The 21,332-nt window shown below is 39.7% G+C and overlaps 1 protein-coding gene across 1 annotated transcript in view; it reads right to left on the reverse strand.

The window, feature by feature from the left end:
- The window catches only part of TMC2 (transmembrane channel like 2), a gene marked incomplete at both ends in the record, with an annotated part of 186,184 nt that overhangs the window by 67,493 nt on the left and 97,359 nt on the right, over positions 1-21,332 (reverse strand). Inside the window, 2 exons of the mRNA XM_082258912.1 lie at positions 1,619-1,807; positions 7,663-7,810. Coding sequence (XP_082115038.1) covers positions 1,619-1,807; positions 7,663-7,810 — 337 coding nt within the window. The remainder of the gene's footprint in view (positions 1-1,618; positions 1,808-7,662; positions 7,811-21,332) is intronic.

Here is a 21,332-nt window from a genome sequence, read left to right on the forward strand (position 1 = left end):
CGTCAGTGCCGCCCGTCAGTGCTGCCTATCAGTGCCTATCCATACCGCCTATAAGTGCCAATCAGTGCCGCCTAGCAGTGCCAATCAGTGCTGCCTAGCAGTGCCACCTACCAGTGCCCATCAGTGCAGCATATTAGTGCCTCCTCATCAGTGCCACCTCATCAGTGCCCATAAGTGCCACCTCATCAGTGCCCATTAGTGCAGCCTATCAGTGCTCATCAGTGCTGCCTCATCAGCGCACATTAATGAAGGGGAAAAATTACTTATTTACAAAATTTTCTGTACTTTTTCTTTTTTTGGTAAAATATAAAAAACCAAGTGGTGATTAAATACCACCAAAAAAAATACTCTATTTGTGTGGAAAAAAAATGATAAAAATCAATTTGGGTACAGCATTGCATGACCACGCAATTGTCATTCAGAGTGCGACAGCTCTTAAAAGCTGAAAATTGTCCTGTGCAGGAAGGGGATGAAAGTGCCCTGTATTGAAGTGGTTAAAATGGTATTGAACTCAAGATAAAAAAAAGTTATATATTGCTGCTTGCCAATCAAAGGTGTGTTGGCTGCTTCAGTTTTCTTTTTTCCCCTTTGTTTTCCCCTGGGGATATGGCCAGTAACACACCTTCTGTATTGATATGACATAACTCTGAAGGAATGAGAACAGGAGGCACAGCAGACAGCAGCATTGCCAGTCTGGGGGAAGGTAGTGTTAAATGTATTACCAGATTTAATTACAATAACAAATTGAATCTAAACTCCAGCTCACACTTTATAATCAGTTTAAAGCAAACAGTTTTTTTCCTTTTGGGATAAGGGTTTTGCATGAATCAATAAAAGCTGATAAATTTAATCACCCCTGCTGTGTTCAAGTGGCAATAAGCCACAAAAAAAAAATAATCCCTGCAAATGAATGTCATAATGAGCTAGGATGCATCGCATACTAGCACATTTTGAAACACTTACCTGAAAACGAATCTCTCTGCGATCCGCTGTTATCGCTGGCAGAGCTTCTAGCTTTACCCTGTCATCCTATCGGGTTCGCGGGCAGCCGCCGTTTGATTGGCTGAGCCGTGATCACGGCTGCGGCATGGTTCTCTCTATGGATGCAGTGCACATGTGCCGGGGACATAACTGGCACTGCTAAAGTAAATATTGCCTAAACGTTGTACGTTTAGGAGATATTTTGTGTACCTACAGCTAAGCCTCATTATAGGATTACCTATAGGTACTGTATAAGTTTATAAAAAGCCTTTACTACCACTGTAAATAGTTTGTCTCATCCATGTAAACTGATACATTCTGCTGGAGAGCTTGATCTTGTAAAAAACAGACTTGCTAGCAGGATCACCACATGAAAATAGTAGAAAGAAAGCCAAAAAAAAGGAAAGTAATATAGCCATCACATCTAAGAATTGGTAAGCTGCAATAAAATAAATTTTTGCTTTGGGGTTTAATACTGCTTTAAGCATATCAGCCTTATCTTACACACTATTTAATTCAAATATTTTCCTGTTCAATCACGTTGAAAAAGTCAAAAAAGTTTATCAGGGTGTACCTAATTTTTCACATGACTTGTAGAAAACTGATTCATTATTTGAACATTGTATTTATAAACTACCTCATTTCTTTCATACCATCCCACATTCTGCATCTTGGAGAAAGTCTGTGAACGCTTTACAACAAAGTAAATGAGATAACCGCTCCCGCACAAGCAGCATATTATCATTACATTGGCCAGGACCCGAAGGAATCTAGTGAGATGAATGTTTTCATCCTTATTACTTTCCTCCTCGTCTACAATAGATTCCTGAAAGAGAGAACGCAAAGTACAGAATCACATTATCCCCAAAATAGAAAAGTGACGCTGATTATAGGTAACAAAAAGCAAACAAAAAAGAAGAAAATCTAGGACATTATTATAGCAAAGGCAGTCTGGGAAACTGCTGGAGCCCTGGGAATTGATATAGTCAGAAAAGGGACATAATGTCACTGGAAAATACATCTAATATTATATAAAAAGCTTTAAATATAAGGAAAAATTGAGTCTTAGAAATACTAGAGACACATCTCAAAGAGGAATATAAAAAAATGTATAATGCAAAACAGCTTGAAACCTTTACATTTCTTTTTTAAATACTGTATATGCTACCATTTTTACTACTCTTCAGAAAAAACATTCACTATCAATACATAAATATAAACATAAAACTCTTAAAAACATAAAAGAACACACAGGGTCATATATTATATACATTAAAAATGTATAAATGTATATATATATATATATATATATATATATATATATATATATATATATGTATATATATATATATATATATATATAATGTTCAGTAATATATCAGATTATCAAGAACATATGATCCATACTGCCTCATTCACATATATGTTGGTTCAAAGAATATATTTTCCATATTTGTTTTTTTTATTTCTAGGAACTGTGATTTCAATAGGTGTCAGCCAACCCCATTTTTTTTTCCACAAAAAGATTAATTAGCTTTATGTATTGCACTGTTATATAGATAAATGATTGAAAGAATTGTTATATTTGCATAAAGTAAAACTTCATATTGTTTAGTGCTAACAGATTTTTCAATAGATGAATTCTTCAACACTTCCTGTGCGAGGTACGTATTATGGTCATTATATTGAATGAGACCAAATCTTGATGTCAATAATATATCAATAGAAAATAATGAGATCAAATTTTACTGTTGGGAAAACATCAATAAAGATTAATGAGATTTATGATAGAAACAGCAGGTCATGTAATCAATGTAATCAATTTAAATGTGTGTCTCAATAATCAGACATAATCCTGCTAGATGTATATATAAATAGAGAAAAATACAATGGGTAGTATATGTAATACAATAAGGTAGCAAGCTATGTTACATTCCTGGCAGTTCCAATGTATTTATAATTTTCCACAATAAATAAATTGCTGTTCCTAACCCACAAAGGTTTGTACCAAATTGTGAACAAACTGCTTCCAACAAGCCTGAATTTATCTCAACAGCAAGCCTAAAGTGGAACTTAACCCACTGATATAACAGTTTCCTAAAACAGCTATATTCAAGGCATGCCTTGAATAATAAACACGACTTGAATAATAACTGTGCTTATGTTGGCTCCCAGTCAAAACTGTCAAGCCATCAAATGGTTGGTGTCCTAGCTGATCACATGTGCAGCATCATGGCAATTGCAGAACAGAGGCCAAAATGGCAGCTTCCTTGGCTGTAAAGGATAGCAAGGTTTAGCTCCTCTTTAACTACTTGCCGCCCACTAACAGTACATTTACTGCTAGCAGACAGCACAGCCAGAGACATACTGGTACGTTGTTCACCACCTGCGTGTCCCATGTTGAAGAAAAAGAAAACACATTTATTTAATTTCTTCATTTTCTGTAAAATTGGGACAAAAAATTACAACTTTAAAAACTCACCATGTCCCTTAATAAATAGCTTGGACTATCTACTTTACAAAAATAGCTCATTCGAGGCCCGGGTTATTGTACTGTCCCGGCATTTTATGGCCTTTAAGAAATTAGATCATTACATTAGGATTGATTAACTTTTAAATATATATATACCATAGTTTGCAAACTCAATAACTTTCACAAAGACTAAATTCACACTAATTTGGGTTATTTTTACCAAAGAAATGTAGCAGACTATATTTTGGCCTAAATGTATGAAGAAAACATGTTATAATAGAAACAAAGAAAGTTTTCGGTATTTTGTTAATTTATATGGCCCCAAAAAAAAATAAAATCCACTGGTGATTAAATACTACCAAAAGAAAGCTCTATTTGTGTGAAAACATGATATAAACGTCATTTGGATACAGTGTTGCATGACCGAGTAATTGCCAGTTAAAGTAACACAGTGCCGAAAAGCAAAAAATGTCCTGGTCATGAAGGGTGTAAAACCTTCTAGAGGTCAAGTGGTTAAAGTGATTTTAATGGCAGAAGTGTTTTATCTTAATTCATTCTTTACATTAAAATAAAATACCTAGAAAGACAAAATATATGGTGTATTGTAGGGATCCATTTTAAATGCCTAAACGACCCAATACTCAGGAGACACTAGCCCCAAAATTTAAAAAATCTTTAAAAAACAGAGGGAAAAGGGAAGAGGGGGAGAGTGTAAATGGGTGTTAAATGGTGGACCCTGGGTATATCAATTAACAAATATACAGATATATAGTAAATAATCAAAACTGTTTATCTATACATAGAGAAATATATATAAAACATCAGAGTTACATCAAGGAGAAAGGAGGCATATACAAAACCACCAAGCAAATAAAAGCAATTTGTATTGAGAATAGTCAGACATGATGGTGGGAATACCGCATCGGGTTAGCCTACATGTTTCGGGGTACAGATCACTTCTGCCTCAATGTCTGACCCAACACATCTAGCATCTAGCAAGACAAAAATCAATATAAACAGCATATTATAAATTTACATAATGGTCATTAGTTTTTCATCAGTGCTCATCAGTTTTTCATCCGTTTTTCATCAGTGCTCATCAGTTTTTCATCCGTTTTTCATCAGTGCTCATCAGTTTTTCATCAGTTTTTTTACATCCACTACCAATGCAAAAAAATGGATGAAAAACTGACCGTTTGTCAGTTTACATCTGTTTTTTCGTCCGATCCATTTTTTAACAGAAGAAAAATAGAGCTTTGACCAAGTTTAAAAAAACTGATTACAGATGCGGATGTAAACTGATGTAAATGGATGATCATCCATTTACATCCGTTTTTCCATAAATATGCATTGATGTCTGCTTTTCATCCGTCAACAGATGGATAAAAAACAGACAAATGGACAGCATGTGTAAAAGGGGCCTAAAAAATCAGATTGCCCCAAGCAAATCGATGAGTCCCAAACAGGAAAGATGTAAAGTATGGACTTTTGACAATAGTGTGGGCATTTTTCAGTGCAGGAAAAGGAGCTGCCTCACTTTTCAATTTATTTCTCATGGCCAGTCTTCCTTCACGAACAGCTCCGGTAACAATTATTCCATCTAATAGTTCATCACTTGCTCCACCCAATTTGTAATCTATATCCTGCGGTGCCCATGTAACCTACTGTATGTTGGCCGTACCATACAAACCCTGCATACCAGGGTGGGTGAGCACCGTAGGTTCATCGAGAAGGGAGAAGACTTACATAGTGTTCCCCGCCATTTTGCCATCCATCACGGTAAGAATATTAGGGATCTATCTGTTTTAGCTATTGGGCATATACCCAAGGGGTCTCTGACTGACAACAAAAGGTTTTTGCTGTTGTGGAAGAGTGAGACCCTTTAGATATATAAGCTCAATACTATGTCCCCCCATGGATTGAATGAGGAGTTGGGCGCCCACCTAGTTATGTTATTTAAAAAAAAATGTCATTCAACCACTAAAACGAATGTTAATTATTAATGTTAAAGATTTCATTTTTAAACCATACACACAGTATACAGTCTTAGTTGTTTACAAGAGTCTGTATACCTTTTAAATGTAATTTTACCCTTTAAAGATGGTCCAGCACAAGTGACATGGTCCTCTGGCCCCTTCTCCACACCCGTTGGCCCTCCCCTTCCTTTTCCTATTTCAATTATTGCCTTGTTTTTGCCAGTTAGAACTGTTTGACCTGAAGAAGGGGTATGCCCCGAAACATGTAGTAGTTTATGTTGCTGGCTTTATCCCCAAGTTTGGTCCTTCTCCCACTGGCTACAGTCAGCACTCCATCCCAGCGCTCCATTCCAGGAGACAGCAGCAGAAAGCCATTGGCTCCCACTGCTGTCAATCAAACTCAGTAGGCCAATGAAGAGAGAGAGGGGGATGGTGCCTAGCCATGGCTATCTGTGTCTGAATGGACACATGAAGCTGTGGCTTGGCTCGGGCACCCCATAGCAACTGCTTGCTGTGAGGGCACTCATCAGGGAGGGAGGGGGCCAGGAGAGCTGAAAAAGAGGAGGAGGATCTGGGTTGCTCTGTGCAAAACCACTGCACAGAGCAGGTAAGTATAACATGTTTGTTATTCTTGGGCAAAAAAAAAAAAAAGAAGGGGGCTTTAGAATCACTTTAAGTAGTGATTTTAGAACTCAGTTCAAAAACAGTTTTGCAGGTGATTTATACATTGAAACTATGTCTTTATTTCTGAGGACCACGGAAATAGCAACAAATGGATCAAATAATGCTGCATAAAGCTGTATGGCAATTAGTGAAATTACTTATATTCAGACTGGTATTGTCTTTAGATATATTGAGAGTAGTTGTATATAGTTCATACATTTTTTCTGAAGTCTATGCCTCTGTTAATACAAGAAAGTACTTTGCTTGCTTTGGAAACCGCAGCTTGGCATTGCATGCTATTATGAAGCTTAGGATCTACCAGAACAGCCAGATCCTTCTCCCCTATGGATCCCCCCCAGTTCTACTCCGCCTAGTATGTATGATGCATGCATATTCTTAGCCCCCAAGTCCATAACTTTACATTTATCAATATTAAACCTCATTTTGCCACATAGTTGCCCAATGAAACAGTGCATTGAGGTCAGATTGTAAGTTGGAGACATACTATAAAAAAGTTATTCCACTGCAAAGCTTGGTGTCATCTGCAAAGACTGAAATTGTACTTTTAATCCCAGACCCTATATCATTTATAAAGATAATAAAAAGTAAGGGTCCCAACACTGAATCTTGGGGTAAAACACTGATAACCTTAGACCATTCAGAGTAAGAATCATTACCCACTACTCTTTGAATTCTATGTTTTAGCCAATTTTCTATCCATTTACAAACTGATCTTACCATGCCTGTAGACTTTACCATACACATTACCCGTGTGTGGGGAACTGTGTCAAACGCTTTTGCAAAATCCAGTAATTGAACTTTCTGATTTTAAATTACTCTTTAATAAACATGTTTTATATTTGGGAGCAAGAAAGAAAGGGTATAATTCATATGTTTAGTGCAATATGAACTCTAAGTAAAAATGTGTAGGGATTACATTATGAACATCTTTTTTTTCAAAACTACATCTCCACAACATATAATTTCCTACAATATTATGATTCTTAACTGAGCAGTCAAAGTCATATGTTTTCTTGTTTATATGTTTTTCTATACAAATTGTCATAACCCAGCATGAGGAAATATGGAAATAGTATAACTGTCATGCTTTTCAGTTCACAAAGTGTTTAAAAAAAAAAAAAAATTGGGTGTAGCATGAAAACTGTATTATGGCCCCAGCTGTGAAAAAAGTAGTAAAATGTACTTGAAGGCTCTCACAAATTCTATGCAACATTTCTCAATCACACAACTCCCAGGATGTCCTCTAACCTACAAGGTCCAATCAATGTCATTTTCTCAGGACATCAAACCTTTTATTTGATTTATAATTTTCTCTGCTGATTTGTATAGTTAAAAACGAGGCATCTGACATTCTAGAGGAATACATATACTCTAATGTCCATTTTTATCCACATTATCTGAATAAACGAAAACCAAAAAAACAAAAAAAAGCAACATAAAATCACTGACTTAATTTACATTAATGATGGGGAATGAATTATGCACCATATTGATGCTGTCAAGTTAAACTACCCCTAAGCATCAGGATTAATAGACTTTTGTTTTTACCTTAAAGCTAGTTGTTATTGATGCAAATTTGTTATCTGCTGTCTCTGGGTTTCCAATCAAATAATCCCAGCTAGTAAACATTTTAAAGCTGAAATTGAAATTCCCATCATCTCCATCAGCAGTGTTTTCGTTGGCATTACTTGCCATCCTGGAACACAAAATAGTTTATATTTAGTATGAAGCATATCCATTTATTACAAATCACAGAAAACCTTTGACTGGCTTTTTTAATTAAGGAGGCAAAATAAATGAAAGTCACATAGAAGTCACTGGGGACAATTTGCAAAATGATTATCACACGAGTTACTTATGACTATAATACTAGATTCTGCCTGGAGATACTTTTGATGCTATATGACATGTTTATTGATGAGAAAGTGAAAAAATAGCCATTTGCATTTTTGGTAAAACAATTCTAATGAAATTCTGAATCTTGAAAATTTGAGGTTTTCAGTACTTAAAAATACATTTTACCAACACCAGTGGTACAACCTAACTTATCATAGAGAAACTACCCTAGTGTTCCATATCTCACACCGATAAAAAGTAATAACCATGAAACCATTTTACAAATATTATATGGACCTTGATGGTCATATGTCAGACTCAAAGTTGATCATTCAAACTTATACTAGTGAAGTGCTCACATCGCTTGAATGGCAACATTTAGAAGGCATCACATGTGAAGAATGAGCTGATGGTATGGTGATGTATTTGAGAGGTCGATATACAATTAAAATACAGATGTCGATTGGTCCAGGCCAGTTGGTCCCAACCACATCAAGTAAAAATAGGAGACTTTAAAGGGTGTGAATGGTGCAATACTAATAGTTAGTAGCCAAGACAGGACATGTGAAAAAATTCATTTTATTAATATTCCATTAAAATTGATTAACGATATAATCAGAAAATACATACAATTATACAATCATGATTGATACAAATAACTGGTCCAAAAACAAGCAAAGCCTGTGAGTATATACAGCCAAGATGTAAAGGGACTTACGCGTTTCACTGAACACAAAAGGTTCAAAAACTGCTTCCTCAGAGACCCCTTGGGACTCAGATAACACTGTTGTGTAAACAGCAAGCACATGTAAGCGGGTCGGGCCGATGACCGCACCGATGGACTGCTGCAGGTATCCACAGGCGACCGATGACAGAGGATTACCAGGAGAAACCGAGGTACCTCCAATTGGGAGGTGCTGAGTCCCTTTCACGAAAGGTAAGGTAATTAAACCAAATAGATAAAGGAAAATGGAGGGCAAAAGTAGGAGCAGTCGCCGTGTATAGGGACCGGTGAGGACACTAGGCGAAATCTTAGACATGCCCCTCCAGCGCACACTCCGAATAGTAATATGTCTCCTGGATACCAGCAGCCCAGACAGTATATATAATATATGGCCATAGGATTTTGGACATCTGACCACCACAAATATATATATTGTTTTTTTATATATACTTTTTTAAATATACTATTTTAAAATCCCACCTTGGGGTTATAAGAAGGCTTTCCACAAGATTTTAAAGTGTGTCTGGGGGAATCTGCTCCAATTGATCTAAAATTTCATGTATAATCTGATGTTGGACATGAAGACCTGGCTTGTAATCAGCATTTAAAATCATTTCAAAAAAGTGTTCAATAGGGTTAAAGTCAGGGCTATGTTCAGACCACTTTAGTTCCTCCACACTAAACTTCTCAAACCAAGTTTGTCAAGCCATGGATCCGATTTTGTGCACAGCGTTCAGTCATGCTGGAACAGAAAATGGTCTTCTCCATAAGGTTAGAAATGCACAATTGCCTGAAATGTCTTTGCAAGTTGGCATTAATGGTAGCCTTCAATGGAAACACCTGAACTTAATAATGTGGATGGGTGTCCATATACTTTTGACCTTATAGTAGGTGTGATAATCAGATGTCTAAAAACTTTTGGCTAAATGAATGGCCCATTCCTAGTTTCTTATCCTTGATTGCATTAACTTAATTTTTCTAATTTCAACACAAACTGAATACAACTTTCTTGCTCGTCACATGTTTGTACACAATCACTGCTCCCATATCTCTAAATCACTCATTGGCTTTCTCTTATCACTGATTTAAACACTCTCACATAGTATACCCAAGTCATTACCCAACATAACCTTGTTTCCTTTAAACAATGTTAGAATCTGATGATTATACCAAAATCAAATGTAATTTCAGACAAATTTTTGCTTAATAAAAGTATATTCTAGTGCAGCCTTTTTCAACCAGGGTGCCCAGGCACCCTGGGGTGCCTGGAGGTTTCTTCAGGAGTGCCTTGGCAAAATGCCTAAACATTGTCTAAAAATTGTATACAAGCCAGCCAGCGTGTGGATGAAGCCTGCCTTTTAGTTACAAAAAGCCACAGGTTTTTATTGTGCACCAATACAACCCTGGCATCCTAATGACCAATGTCATCATCAGTTGATATGGAATATGTAATTCGCCTGCACAGCATCCTTGTACCCCCTCTCCCACCCCTCTCCATTAGCGTTGGGGTCACATTAGCTGAATGATGGAGAAAAACTGAGTAAGAAGAGAAACATTGGAGTACTAGTGAGGACCAGTTTTCAAAAGTGTACTTGCTTTTGAAGACTAAATCCTCTCTAACATTGGGTGTTATATGGGTTTGGATGCTGCTGCATTATGTAAAACTATTAGAATAATTTTTACATTTTAGAATGGGGTGCCTCGAGACTGTCCATAATTCTCAAAGGGTGCCTCAAGATTTACACGATTTTTAAAGGGTGCCTCTACTGAAAAAAGGTTGAGAAACACTGCTCTAGTGCATACAATTTTATTTTCGAATTTAAAGGACAGGTTTATAAGTTGAAAAAAGAAAAAAATCCAGATTCTTTGTCTAGCTCCCCAAATACAGTAAACCTCTTCAATAGGGCCTTACTTACTTCCTCCAATGACTGTGGTTTCCCACAATGTCATTAGAACAATCAGTAAAAATCTAGTGCTCAGCTGCCTATACCTGAACACCAGAGATGCATAGTAACGAAGTAGAACTACTTCACTACTGTACTTAAGTATTAAAAGGCGGTATCTGTACTTTACTAGAGTATAATTTTTTTCTCCTACTTCCACTTTTACTTCAGTACATATTTTCGACGAGTTTAATACTTTTAATCCGATATTTTTTTTATGTGCTGCATTACTCGTTACAATTATAAAAATGTTACGAATCATTCCATTCCAAACCCGCACCGCCGCTGACTTCTTTTACTTGAGTCTCACTGCCTCTGAGACTCACAAGTCACGACCAATCCTCGACTCGATGCAATGGCTCAGGGGCAGAGCCTCGCCGCCTCTGCCCTCCCTCGAGTCCTGCCTCCCACTCGGCTCTCAAGTGAAGTGGTGGTGGCGAGAGAGGAGAGACACCTGCCTGCGGAGTGATCTCTTTGGGCCCTGGCTGGGGGAGGGACTGTGAGTTACTAGACTAGACTGTCTCTGGGGTCTGTGCAGCTCTAAGGGGGATCTATAATGGGAGGGGGACCCTGGCCTGCTCTAAGTGGGATCTATAATGGGAGGGGGACCCTGGCCTGCTCTAAGGGGAATCTGTAATGGGAGGGGGACCCTGGCCTACTTTAAGGGGATTTATAATGGGAGGGGGACCCTGGCCTGCTCTAAAGGGGATCTAAAATTGGAGGGGGGCCCTGGCCTTTTGACTACTTTCTTTAATACTTTAATAACTACATAACACAATACTTGTACTTTTACTTTCAGTAATTGAGTAGTAAATTTTAAAATAAACTACTTGCAATACTTAAGTACAAAAAATGTTGAATACTTTAGTACTTCTACTTAAGTGTGGTGCTTAAAGAGCACTTCAACTTCTACTCAAGTCACTTTTTTGATAGAGCACTTGTACTTTTACTCAAGTCTGGGTCTCTAGTACTTTATACATCTCTGCTGAACACCAATGTCCTATAGATTTGAATAGGAAAAAGGCATTGCTACTGCGGTATGGGTGTCCCATTCAAGACTATAAGATCATAGTGCACGGGCATGGGCAGTCCAGCACCTGATTTTTACTGTCTGGGCTGCTGTCAGAAGAAGTAAGATAAGGGAGAGTTGTAGTCAGCTACAGTTTACTGTATTAAGGGGCTGGGTGGTGGTGTTAAAAATTGTGAATTTTAAAATATGATGTTTTTAATCTAGTTAGGTTTTAGAATGGGTTTCACAATTTCAAAATAAAATTTTTTGTAAAGGTTTATTTTATTTGAGGAAACTCTGATATGTTTTTATTGAACGCACATACACTATATTACAAAAAGTATTGGGACGTCTACCTTTACACCCACATGAAGTTTAATGGCATCCCAGTCTTAGTCCGTAGGGTTCAATATTGAGTTGGCCCACTCTTTGCAGCTATAACAGGTTCAACTCTTCTGGGAAGGCTGTTCACAAGGTTTAGGAGTGTGTCTATGGGAATGTTTGATAATTCTTCCAGAAGTGCATTTGTGAGGTTAGGCACTGATGATGGAGGGAAGGCCTGGCTCGCAGTCTCCTCTCGAATTCATCCCAAGGATGTTCTATCAGGTTGAGGTCAGGGCTCTGTGCAGGCCAGTCAACTTCCTCCTCCCCAAACTCATTCATCCATGTCTTTATGGACTTTGCTTTTTGCACTGGTCATTTGGTGGAGGGGTGGTTATGATGTGGAGCTGTTTAGGGGTTGGGCTTGGCCCCTTAGTTCCAGTAAAAGGAACTCCTAATGCATCAGCATACCAAGACATTTTGGACAATTTCAAGCTCCAAAGTTTGTGGGAACAGCTTAGGGTTGGCCCTTCCTGCTCCAACATGACTTGTTGACCTTGTGGACAGCCTGCCTAGAAGAGCTGAAGCTGTTATAGCTGCAAAGGGTGGGCCAAATCAATATTGAACCCTATGGACTAAGACTGGGATGACATTAAAATTCATGTGGGTGTAAAGGTAGGGGTCCAAATACTTTTTGTAATATAGTGTATATTGAACATACACAAGATCACCAGTCACCCTAGCAACATGGAAGCTGCCATTGCCAAATTGTTTTTGACAATGCAAAAAACTCATATGCACATGCTTTTTCCAGGTCAGTGACTTAGCAAGAGAAGGATTGAGATGATGGCCCCAGTGGCAACCTTGTAATGAATACAAATCAATAGTTGCAGCGCCCATATTTCTGTTTAATATAGTGTTTGCTTTTGCATATTTATTTATTTTATTTGTAGTGTTACCCTTGCAGGAGCTGTTTGGTAGATTGGGTTCTTTGTTCTTCTGCCTCGACTCTGAGAACATACTTAGCTCCACTGACACACAAGGTTAAGGAAATGGATACTGCACTGCTTCTAGGAGCACAAATATTAATACTCTGCACACAATAAAGGTTCAATATCAAAAAGCAAACATCAGACTAGTTACTATAACCTCAATATATTGTCGTAGGTTGCAGTAAATAGCACTACGCACATAAATAACTAAAGGATTAGTTCAATCACAGTTCACTAGACAATGTGTTCATTAGGCTATAACAGCAAAGAATAGAGTTATATGCCACTAAATTAGCGTAAACCTGGTAACCCATGAAATTAGCAATAAGTAATGCCATTAAAAAACAGTAACAGAAATGGTAATCAATACTGTGAGAACTCCACTGTAAACAGTAGGTGTGTTATATTCACTTTAGAGTGCACGCTTTATGAATTGCAGCAATGAAATTTAAGACCCACTGAATAAGCACCTCTTACTAGTGGCAAGAGGCAAAGTTCTTGTTAAGCAGCTCTATGAGTGAAAAGTCTTTAGCGCTAGTTCAGCTGGCTAGCATTGGGGCCCAGTCTGCATGCAGTAAATAATACTGCTAATTAGATGGCCAAACCCTATGTGCTTAGTCTCTGCTAGCAGCAACAGGTTAATGACAGCAGTGTCATCTCACCAGACCCAGAGATACAACAACAAGGGTCCCAATATTCAGATGTCAGGTCACTTCTGGATCTGCTTGGAGAGACTCCGGTCCTCAACACACAACTGCAGGCTTGTAGCAAGTTGATGTGTATACATGAGCAAGTAGACCTTGGTCTCTTTGCAGCAAAAAATAAAGTTTCTCAGTATTCAGCCTGAGAAAATATAACTTTCTCTTATACCTAGCTCGCATTGGGAATTGTAGTCCCATGGTCCATAGACCACCATAGTAAAGTTTATTTCTCAATCTTCATCTTCCGTGATTCAATGCTGCCAACCATCAAGTCTTTTGAGCTCCTTCTGCTTGTCAGCTCCTCCTGGTGGATGGAGGCAAGGTACAGTTAACCAATTCAGCTAAAGTCCATTGGGAACACAGAGAGCACCACAGCAGTGTCCTAAGTTGATCTCTGTCTCTCTAGCTACATATTTATTACTTAATTTATGATGTGAAATAGCTTTTTGCAAAATGATCAACGTGTTCAGCATTCCTGTGGAAAAACTGCTATGATTGTAGGATAAGCCACACAAAGTCTATATTTTGCTACCAGCTTTAGCAAACAAGTATAAATTGATTCTTTATAGTAGAAGAGTGTGTTTATTTTGCAAAGTTATTATTTCAATAGTTTAAGCAATAGCATAGCAAAAATCCTCAAATTGGTTCCCGCTGCTGTCAATGAAATCCAGTGACACAAGAGCCAGGGGCGGGGCCGAGTCCTGCTGTCTGTGTCAAAGTACAAAATACATTTGTGACCTTTATTCAAGAATTCAGCCTGGCAGACCAGGAAAGGCAGAATGATCATGTGCCCCCCCCCAACCATATCAGGCTACATGTCCTCACCATGTGGAGGGTACCTTGCCTGGGGGTACCCCCCTGTCAATGCACCTTGTCCCCAAAAAATTCCTCTCCACAACCAGGTCTTGGTTGTGTGAAGGTTCATGGACAGGGAGTCTATCTTAAGTCCTGGAAGTCCCTTTAAAAAGAAGCAGGGCACCCAGAAGCTACAACCCACATGAATAAGTAATGGAAACAAGGTGAAGAGCGTGATGTCACTTCCTGGCCTCTCGCCTTGTCCAAAATTAATCTCTGAAGCAACAGACCTTCTGTGTTCAGTATGTAGGAGTAGAGATGTAAAATTTCATGAATTGTTTAAGTCATGGGGAAAATAAAAAATAAAAAAAATTTCCAGAAAAGAAAATTTGAAATTTTGTAAAAAAATAAAAAAAAAATCAGCGCGGAGTAGTTTTACAAGTGGAAAGTCATTGTGTTAAACTGGGAAAGTGAAATGCAGTGTATATAAAAGTATTCTGGTTGAAATAAAAGTACAGGTTATTCAATAAAATAAAAATAAACTTGCTTTTAAAAATTGTATATTTTATTACAAATTAAATAACAAGGACTGTATATGTTAAGATCATTTCACTTTTACATGAGAACAGGTAGAGCCCCCCCCCCCCCCTTTCCCTCTTAATTATGTAAAAGCTCCATGTTACTATGCATTTTCATTTATTGACAAAGCTGATCCAGAAGCATATATTGCTTTTACAAGAGCTTGATGAATGCTCTCCTGATTTTCAGGTGTCATTATCTATAAAGGAAGGGATTGTGCATTTTTGGGAGGCAGTGGTTTGTAACATTTTCTTACCTGAAGATGCTGCTGGTAAGAAACAAACACTTTGTGATGATCCAGTAACAGCAGCAGAAAGAATGAAAAAAGAATGTTTCTAGAATGAGAACTATGGAGGAAAAAGCTACTTGCACTTTCATTCTGGTCCTGTCAGGGCTTGACTCCTACCTAATGAGCAGCTCTTTTCTTTCAGTTCTCAGAAGCTGCTCAGTTGTTAATTACCAGCCACTCGTTGTTACCACAGGGACTCACCTGGTTACCATTAACCTGCCTCATTGGTCCAACCTAAAGCCAGCCCCTTGTTGCTATTTAAGCAGCTTAGCTCATTTCTTCCTTACCCTTGTGTGGTCTATGATCTCTAAGGACTCTTTCACACGGAGCGGACCGCATTGCGATCCGCTCCGGCACTTTTTTTTTTCACGGAGCGGATGACATTTGTGTCATCTGCTCCGTATGTCCGCATATCATCCCATCTGTTTGCGGATCATATACGGACATAATGTATGTCTATGGGCATTGCGGATGTCAGCGGATGACACCGCTGACATCGGATTTTGCATCCGTTCCGTTTTTTTAAACGGAACAAAAATAGGGTTCTGTTCCGTTCCAAAAAACGCAAAACAGAGCTGAAAGGACGAAATTCGGATGTCAGCGGATGGTCATCCGCTGACATCCGCAATGCCATTGACATACATTATGTCCGTATATCATCCGTAAAAAAATAGGATGCTATACGGACATGCGGAACGCCAGTGTGAAAGGGTCCTTAGTCCATTCTTTCCTGTGCTTCTGTATATGATTTGGTCTGACTGACTTCCCTTCTAATTCCTGACTTTTGTTTCTGACTACGCTGACTTCTGGTTTCTTGACCCCTGCCCGTTTGACTCTGGCATCCAAACCCTGGCTTCTGCATTTTTTTTTTACTACGCTCCTGAACTGTGTTTTTTTTTGTCGTTTCATTAAAGGTGTGATTTTAAATGCACTGTCTCCGTCTCGTTTATGGTTCCTGATATTATACAAGGGCCATGAATCCAGAAGATGCAGGCAATCCACCTATTTGTAATATTTTTTTCCAGATTGGACAAACAGGACCACTGCATGGATTAGTTTGCCATAGCGTTACAAACACTCCTGATTAAAACTGCTCATCTGGATCCTCCTACTCCGGCTGCTCCAGTACAACCAGTGTTGGAAGCCATCCCTGCTGCTGCTCCTGTCCCTGTTCAGGCAGCCACCTGTAACACTACCACTGTCAGCGGATGACTGGTTCTGCTCTGCTTCCCCAGCATTTTGGGGGTGATCCAGCTCACTGCAGAGGTTTTCTCCACGAGGTTGGGATATATTTTGAGATGTTGCCCAAGGCGTTCTCTACTGACAGAAGCAAAGTAGGCTTCATTATTTCTTTGCTTTCTGACAAAGCCTTGGCTTGGGCAAACCCACTATGTAAGACACAAAAACTCGTCCTGAATTACCCTGAGTTTGTTGCCTCCTTTAAAAGGGTATTTGATATTCTCATTCGCTCCACCTCTGCTGCCAAAAACCTCCTGTTCATTAAACAGGGTACGGGAACTGTTGCCGACTACGCTATTGAATTTTGTACTCTGGCACCAGAGGTTGGTTGGAACAATGAGGCATTTGTGGCTGCTTTTATTCCCATGGCCTCTCTGATAACACTAAAGATGAGATTGCAGCTCCAGATATATCTGGGTTATTCGAGGAGTTGATCTCGTTTGCCATTCTTGTTGATACCAGACTCTGAGAGAGACCTTCCTATAAGGAAAGCTTGCAGAAGCCTCCTGTACATTTGGCTCCGAGCTTTGCATTCCCACCCATGCCTCCCTCACCTCCCATTTCTCCTGGGCCGAGTCCTCTAGTGAAGTAGAGACCATTCAGCTGGGCTTCAGATGTCTCTCACCCGGAGAGAGGGCCTTTAGGAGAAAAGAGAGATTCTGCCTTTACTGTGGCCAAGCAGGTTACTTATTGAAGTCTTGTCCAACCCGTCTGGGAAACAACCGCACCTGAGGTCTTGTAGGGGACAGAGTCTTTGCATCCCCAGCTATCCTGAAAGGTGAGCCTCTAGTTCAAGTTTTCTTTTCCTGGTCTGATTTTTCCATCGATACTCAGGCAATAATTTATTCTTGGGCTGCAGGCTTGTTCATAGATAGTGCCTTCATGTTGAAGCACTTGCCATTGAGACTATTGATGGGAGACCTCTACAGCCTGCCCATGTGACCCATGAAACCGCTCCATTGACCATGGCTGTAGGGGCTCTCTATAAGATAATTCAAATCCAAGTAATTTCCTCACCTCATTACCTAGTTGTCATTGGATATCCTTGCTTATAGAGGCATAATCCTTTATTTGATTGCTGTAGAGCTGAGGTTCTATCATGGTCATCACAGTGCACTAATACATGTTTTTAGAAATTGATTAAGGGTATGTGCACATCTTCAGTCTCTTCATTGCTAGAGGAGTACCACAAATTATGTTATGTCTTTAAAAATGGTCAGGCCAGTGTTTTGCCGCCACATCAGCCTTATGACTGCACAATTGACCTTCAGCCTGTCGCCTTTCCTTCTCATGGTTGGGTTTACCCTCTGTCTTGAAGAATAATGCTATGGAGGAGTATGTTGTGCATTCTTCATCCTGGGGGTTCATCCAGAAATCCTCTTCTCCTGCCAATGCTGGCTATTTCTTTATGAAGAAAAGAGTGGCGAACTGAGACCCTGTCGTTTATAGGGGTCTCAATCACGTTACTGTTAAAAATGCCTATCCAATTCCATTGATAACAAAATTATTTGACCGCCTCAAGGGAGCAACAGTCTTCATTAAGCTTGATTTGAGAGGGGCATACAATCCCATGAGGAATAAAGAGGGCCACCAATGGAAAACTGCATTAAATACTAGGAGTAGACACTTTGAATACCTTGTAATGCCCTTTGGTCTCTGCAATACTCCTGTAGTTTTCAAGGAATTTATTAACAATGTCCTCTGAGATATGCTGCAGCAATGTGTGGTGGTTTACCTCAATGATATTTTCATATATTCTAAATCCCTAGAGAACCACCACACAGATGTCTCCTGTGTGCTACAGAGGTTGAGAGAGAACAAACTGTATTGCAAGTTGGAAAAGTGCGACTTTCATCATGAACAGGTTACATTTTTGGGTTATGTCATATCTGTTGCCGGTTTTTGATGGACCCAGAGAAACTATCTGCAGTTTTACAGTGGCTTTGACGCATAGGTCTACGTCCTCTACAACATTCTCTTGGCTTTTCTCTTCTCTGGTCAAACCCGACTGATATTACCAAAAAAAAGGCAAAACCCATAGAATCGATTCCTGGATTCCATTAAAGCCTTTAAATACCTCAAGGCCACTTTTGCTGCAGCTCCTGTGCTGACACATCCTGATACTATGTTATCCTTCATTCTTGAAGTTGATGCTTCTGAGACTGGAGTAGGCGCTCTCCTGTCTCAATGCCCTACCTCTGAGAGCTCTATGCATCCTTGTGGCTACTTTTCTAGAAAATTGTCTCCTGTAGAATGCAATGCATTTACGAAATTGGGGACAGAGAATTATTACCCATCATTTTAGCTCTTAAGGAATAAAGGCATCTCCTCTAAGGCTCTTCTGTACTGGTCCTCATTTTGACTGACCATAAAAATCTCTAATTTTTGTTTGAGGCTAAACAATTATCTCCTAGAAGGGCTCAGTGGGCCCCTTTTCTGTCAAGCTTCAAATACTTAGTCTCATTCTTACACAGTATGAGAAATTGAAGGGCAGATGCATTATCACGACAGTTTTACCACCTCTTACAAATTGTAATTTGTTACTATTCCTGTGCTACCTCTGGATCATCTTGGAGGAACATCTGTTTCACTGGTCCTGGTGCAGGCCAAGGAATCCTTGCAACGCTCCAGGGAGAGGTACAAACTCCATGCTGACCACTGACGTCTACATGCTCCCTCTTACCGAAGTTGAGGAGAGGGTCTGGCTGTCTTCCCATGTGTTCCCTCACTAAAACTGGTGCCTTGGTACATTGGGCCTTTCCACATACTCCATAGGATTAACCCAGTGGCCTACGCATTCGATCTTCCTTCCAGCATGCATATTTCCCACTTATTCCATGTTTCCCTAATAAAACCTTTGGTGTGTAAGTGCTATACCACCTTGGTACCACACCCTCACCTGGTTCAGGTTGACAACTATGAGTAATATGAGATACAATCTATCATTGACTCCTGTAAATTTCATGGACTCATACAATATCTAGTTCACTGGAGGGGTTACGGTCTGGAGAAATGCTCCTCGGGGCTCATCCTTGGACGTACATGCTCCTACCCTCCTCTGTGCTTTCCATATATGTTTTCCCTCAAGCCTAGTCCCCCCATCGGGGGGTCATTGGGGTGTGGTACTGTCAGGATTGGGCTCCTGATACTTATCAAGCAGCTCTTTTCTTTCATTGCTCAGAAGCTGCTTAGCTGTCGGTTAATTACCAGTCACTTATTGTTATCACAGTGACTTACTTGGTTATTATTACCCTGCCTCATTAGTCCAGCCTACAGCCAGCCCCTTGTTGTTATTTAAGCAGCTTAGCTCATTTCCTCCTTGCACTTGCCTGGCCTATGATTTTAAGTGCGTTCCTTCCTGTGCTTCTGTGTATGACTTGACCTGACTATCTTCCCTTCTAATTCCTGAGTTTTGCTCCTGACTACGCTGATTTCTGGTTTCCTGACCCCCCGCTTGTCTGATTACCCGCTCTGGCATCCAAACCCTGGCTTCTGTTTTTTTAATTTCAATAGATATTTATTGGTTTTAACAGAAACAGAAGCGTTCATAAAAGGCAGTTAACACACATTTTCTTCATGCTAGAGAAGATGTACAGAGCAATTACAAAAATGCATACAGGAAGGTATAACACATAACCATCAGTAATTGTTCTCACGAAACTCATGTGAAAGGTCTTGTAACAGTTGCCTGGATTAACGGCGGACTTCCCCACCCCCGGCACCCCCATGGGAACAAACTGTGACATAGGGGGGGGGGGGATGTCCACCTTATTGAACATACAATAGTAAACAACATGCGGGCTTCAATGAATACGCTACCAAGACTGCCAATGGAGAGATCAAGAAACTGGTGAATGTGGGGGGGAGGAAGGGGAGGACACATAAGGAGGGTAGGGTGAACATAAAGCGGGATAAGAAGTTAGGGGGGTAGAAGAGGGGAAAATGTCATTGGATCCACCGTATATAAAAACAGGTAATCAATATTACAACAAATGATAACTGCACATTTAGGGTGCTGGAGCCAAACATCCCATTTCCTGTGAAATGCCTTAGTGTTCAAGGAAACTCGGGCAAGGATACGTTCCATATCACACTGTTGATTCAGGGTGTCAATGGTGTCTTCTATCGAGGGGGCTGTGGTGGATTTCCACAGTCTAGTTATGGTGAGTTTGGCTGCTAAAAGAATGTGAATTATCACCGGTCTTAAGGCTAGCCGAAATTCCTGGATACGGATATGTAAGAGGGCCATTTCCGGTTCGGGGGACACCTGCTGATCACACAATTCAGATATTAGGGAGAAAACTTTATTCCAGAATGACCTGAGAGATAGGCAGGCCCACATAGTGTGGAAGAGGGTGCCACACTCCCCACATTCCCTCCAACACGAGGGCGGGTGGGAAGGGTAGATCTTGGAAAGCCGATACGGCGTTAGGTACCAATGGTGGGTAAGTTTAACATGTTGTTCCCAATGTGTAACGCATTTAGTGGCTGAGTACGTGGACGAGAAGGCCTTCAACCAGTGAGAGGAAGGGAACGTTATTTGTAGAGCCTGTTCCCATTTAACCATGGTGTGTGTTTTAGAGAAGTGATCTATTTGGGTAAGTGTTTTGTAGAAGAGGGTTATGCCCTTGGAGGGGCCAGGGAGATCCTGAAGATATTCGTGGATAGGGGTAGGGAGTGAGATAAAGTGTGGGATAACTTCGGAGCGTAAAAAGGACCGTATTTGGAGATATGTGTGGAAGGCCTTCGGCGGGAGGTTAAATTTTTTCACTAAGTTCGTGTATGTGGAG

The sequence above is a fragment of the Pelophylax lessonae genome, assembly GCF_965119305.1.
Source record: "Pelophylax lessonae genome assembly, chromosome: 5".
Taxonomy (NCBI): Eukaryota; Metazoa; Chordata; class Amphibia; order Anura; family Ranidae; genus Pelophylax; species Pelophylax lessonae.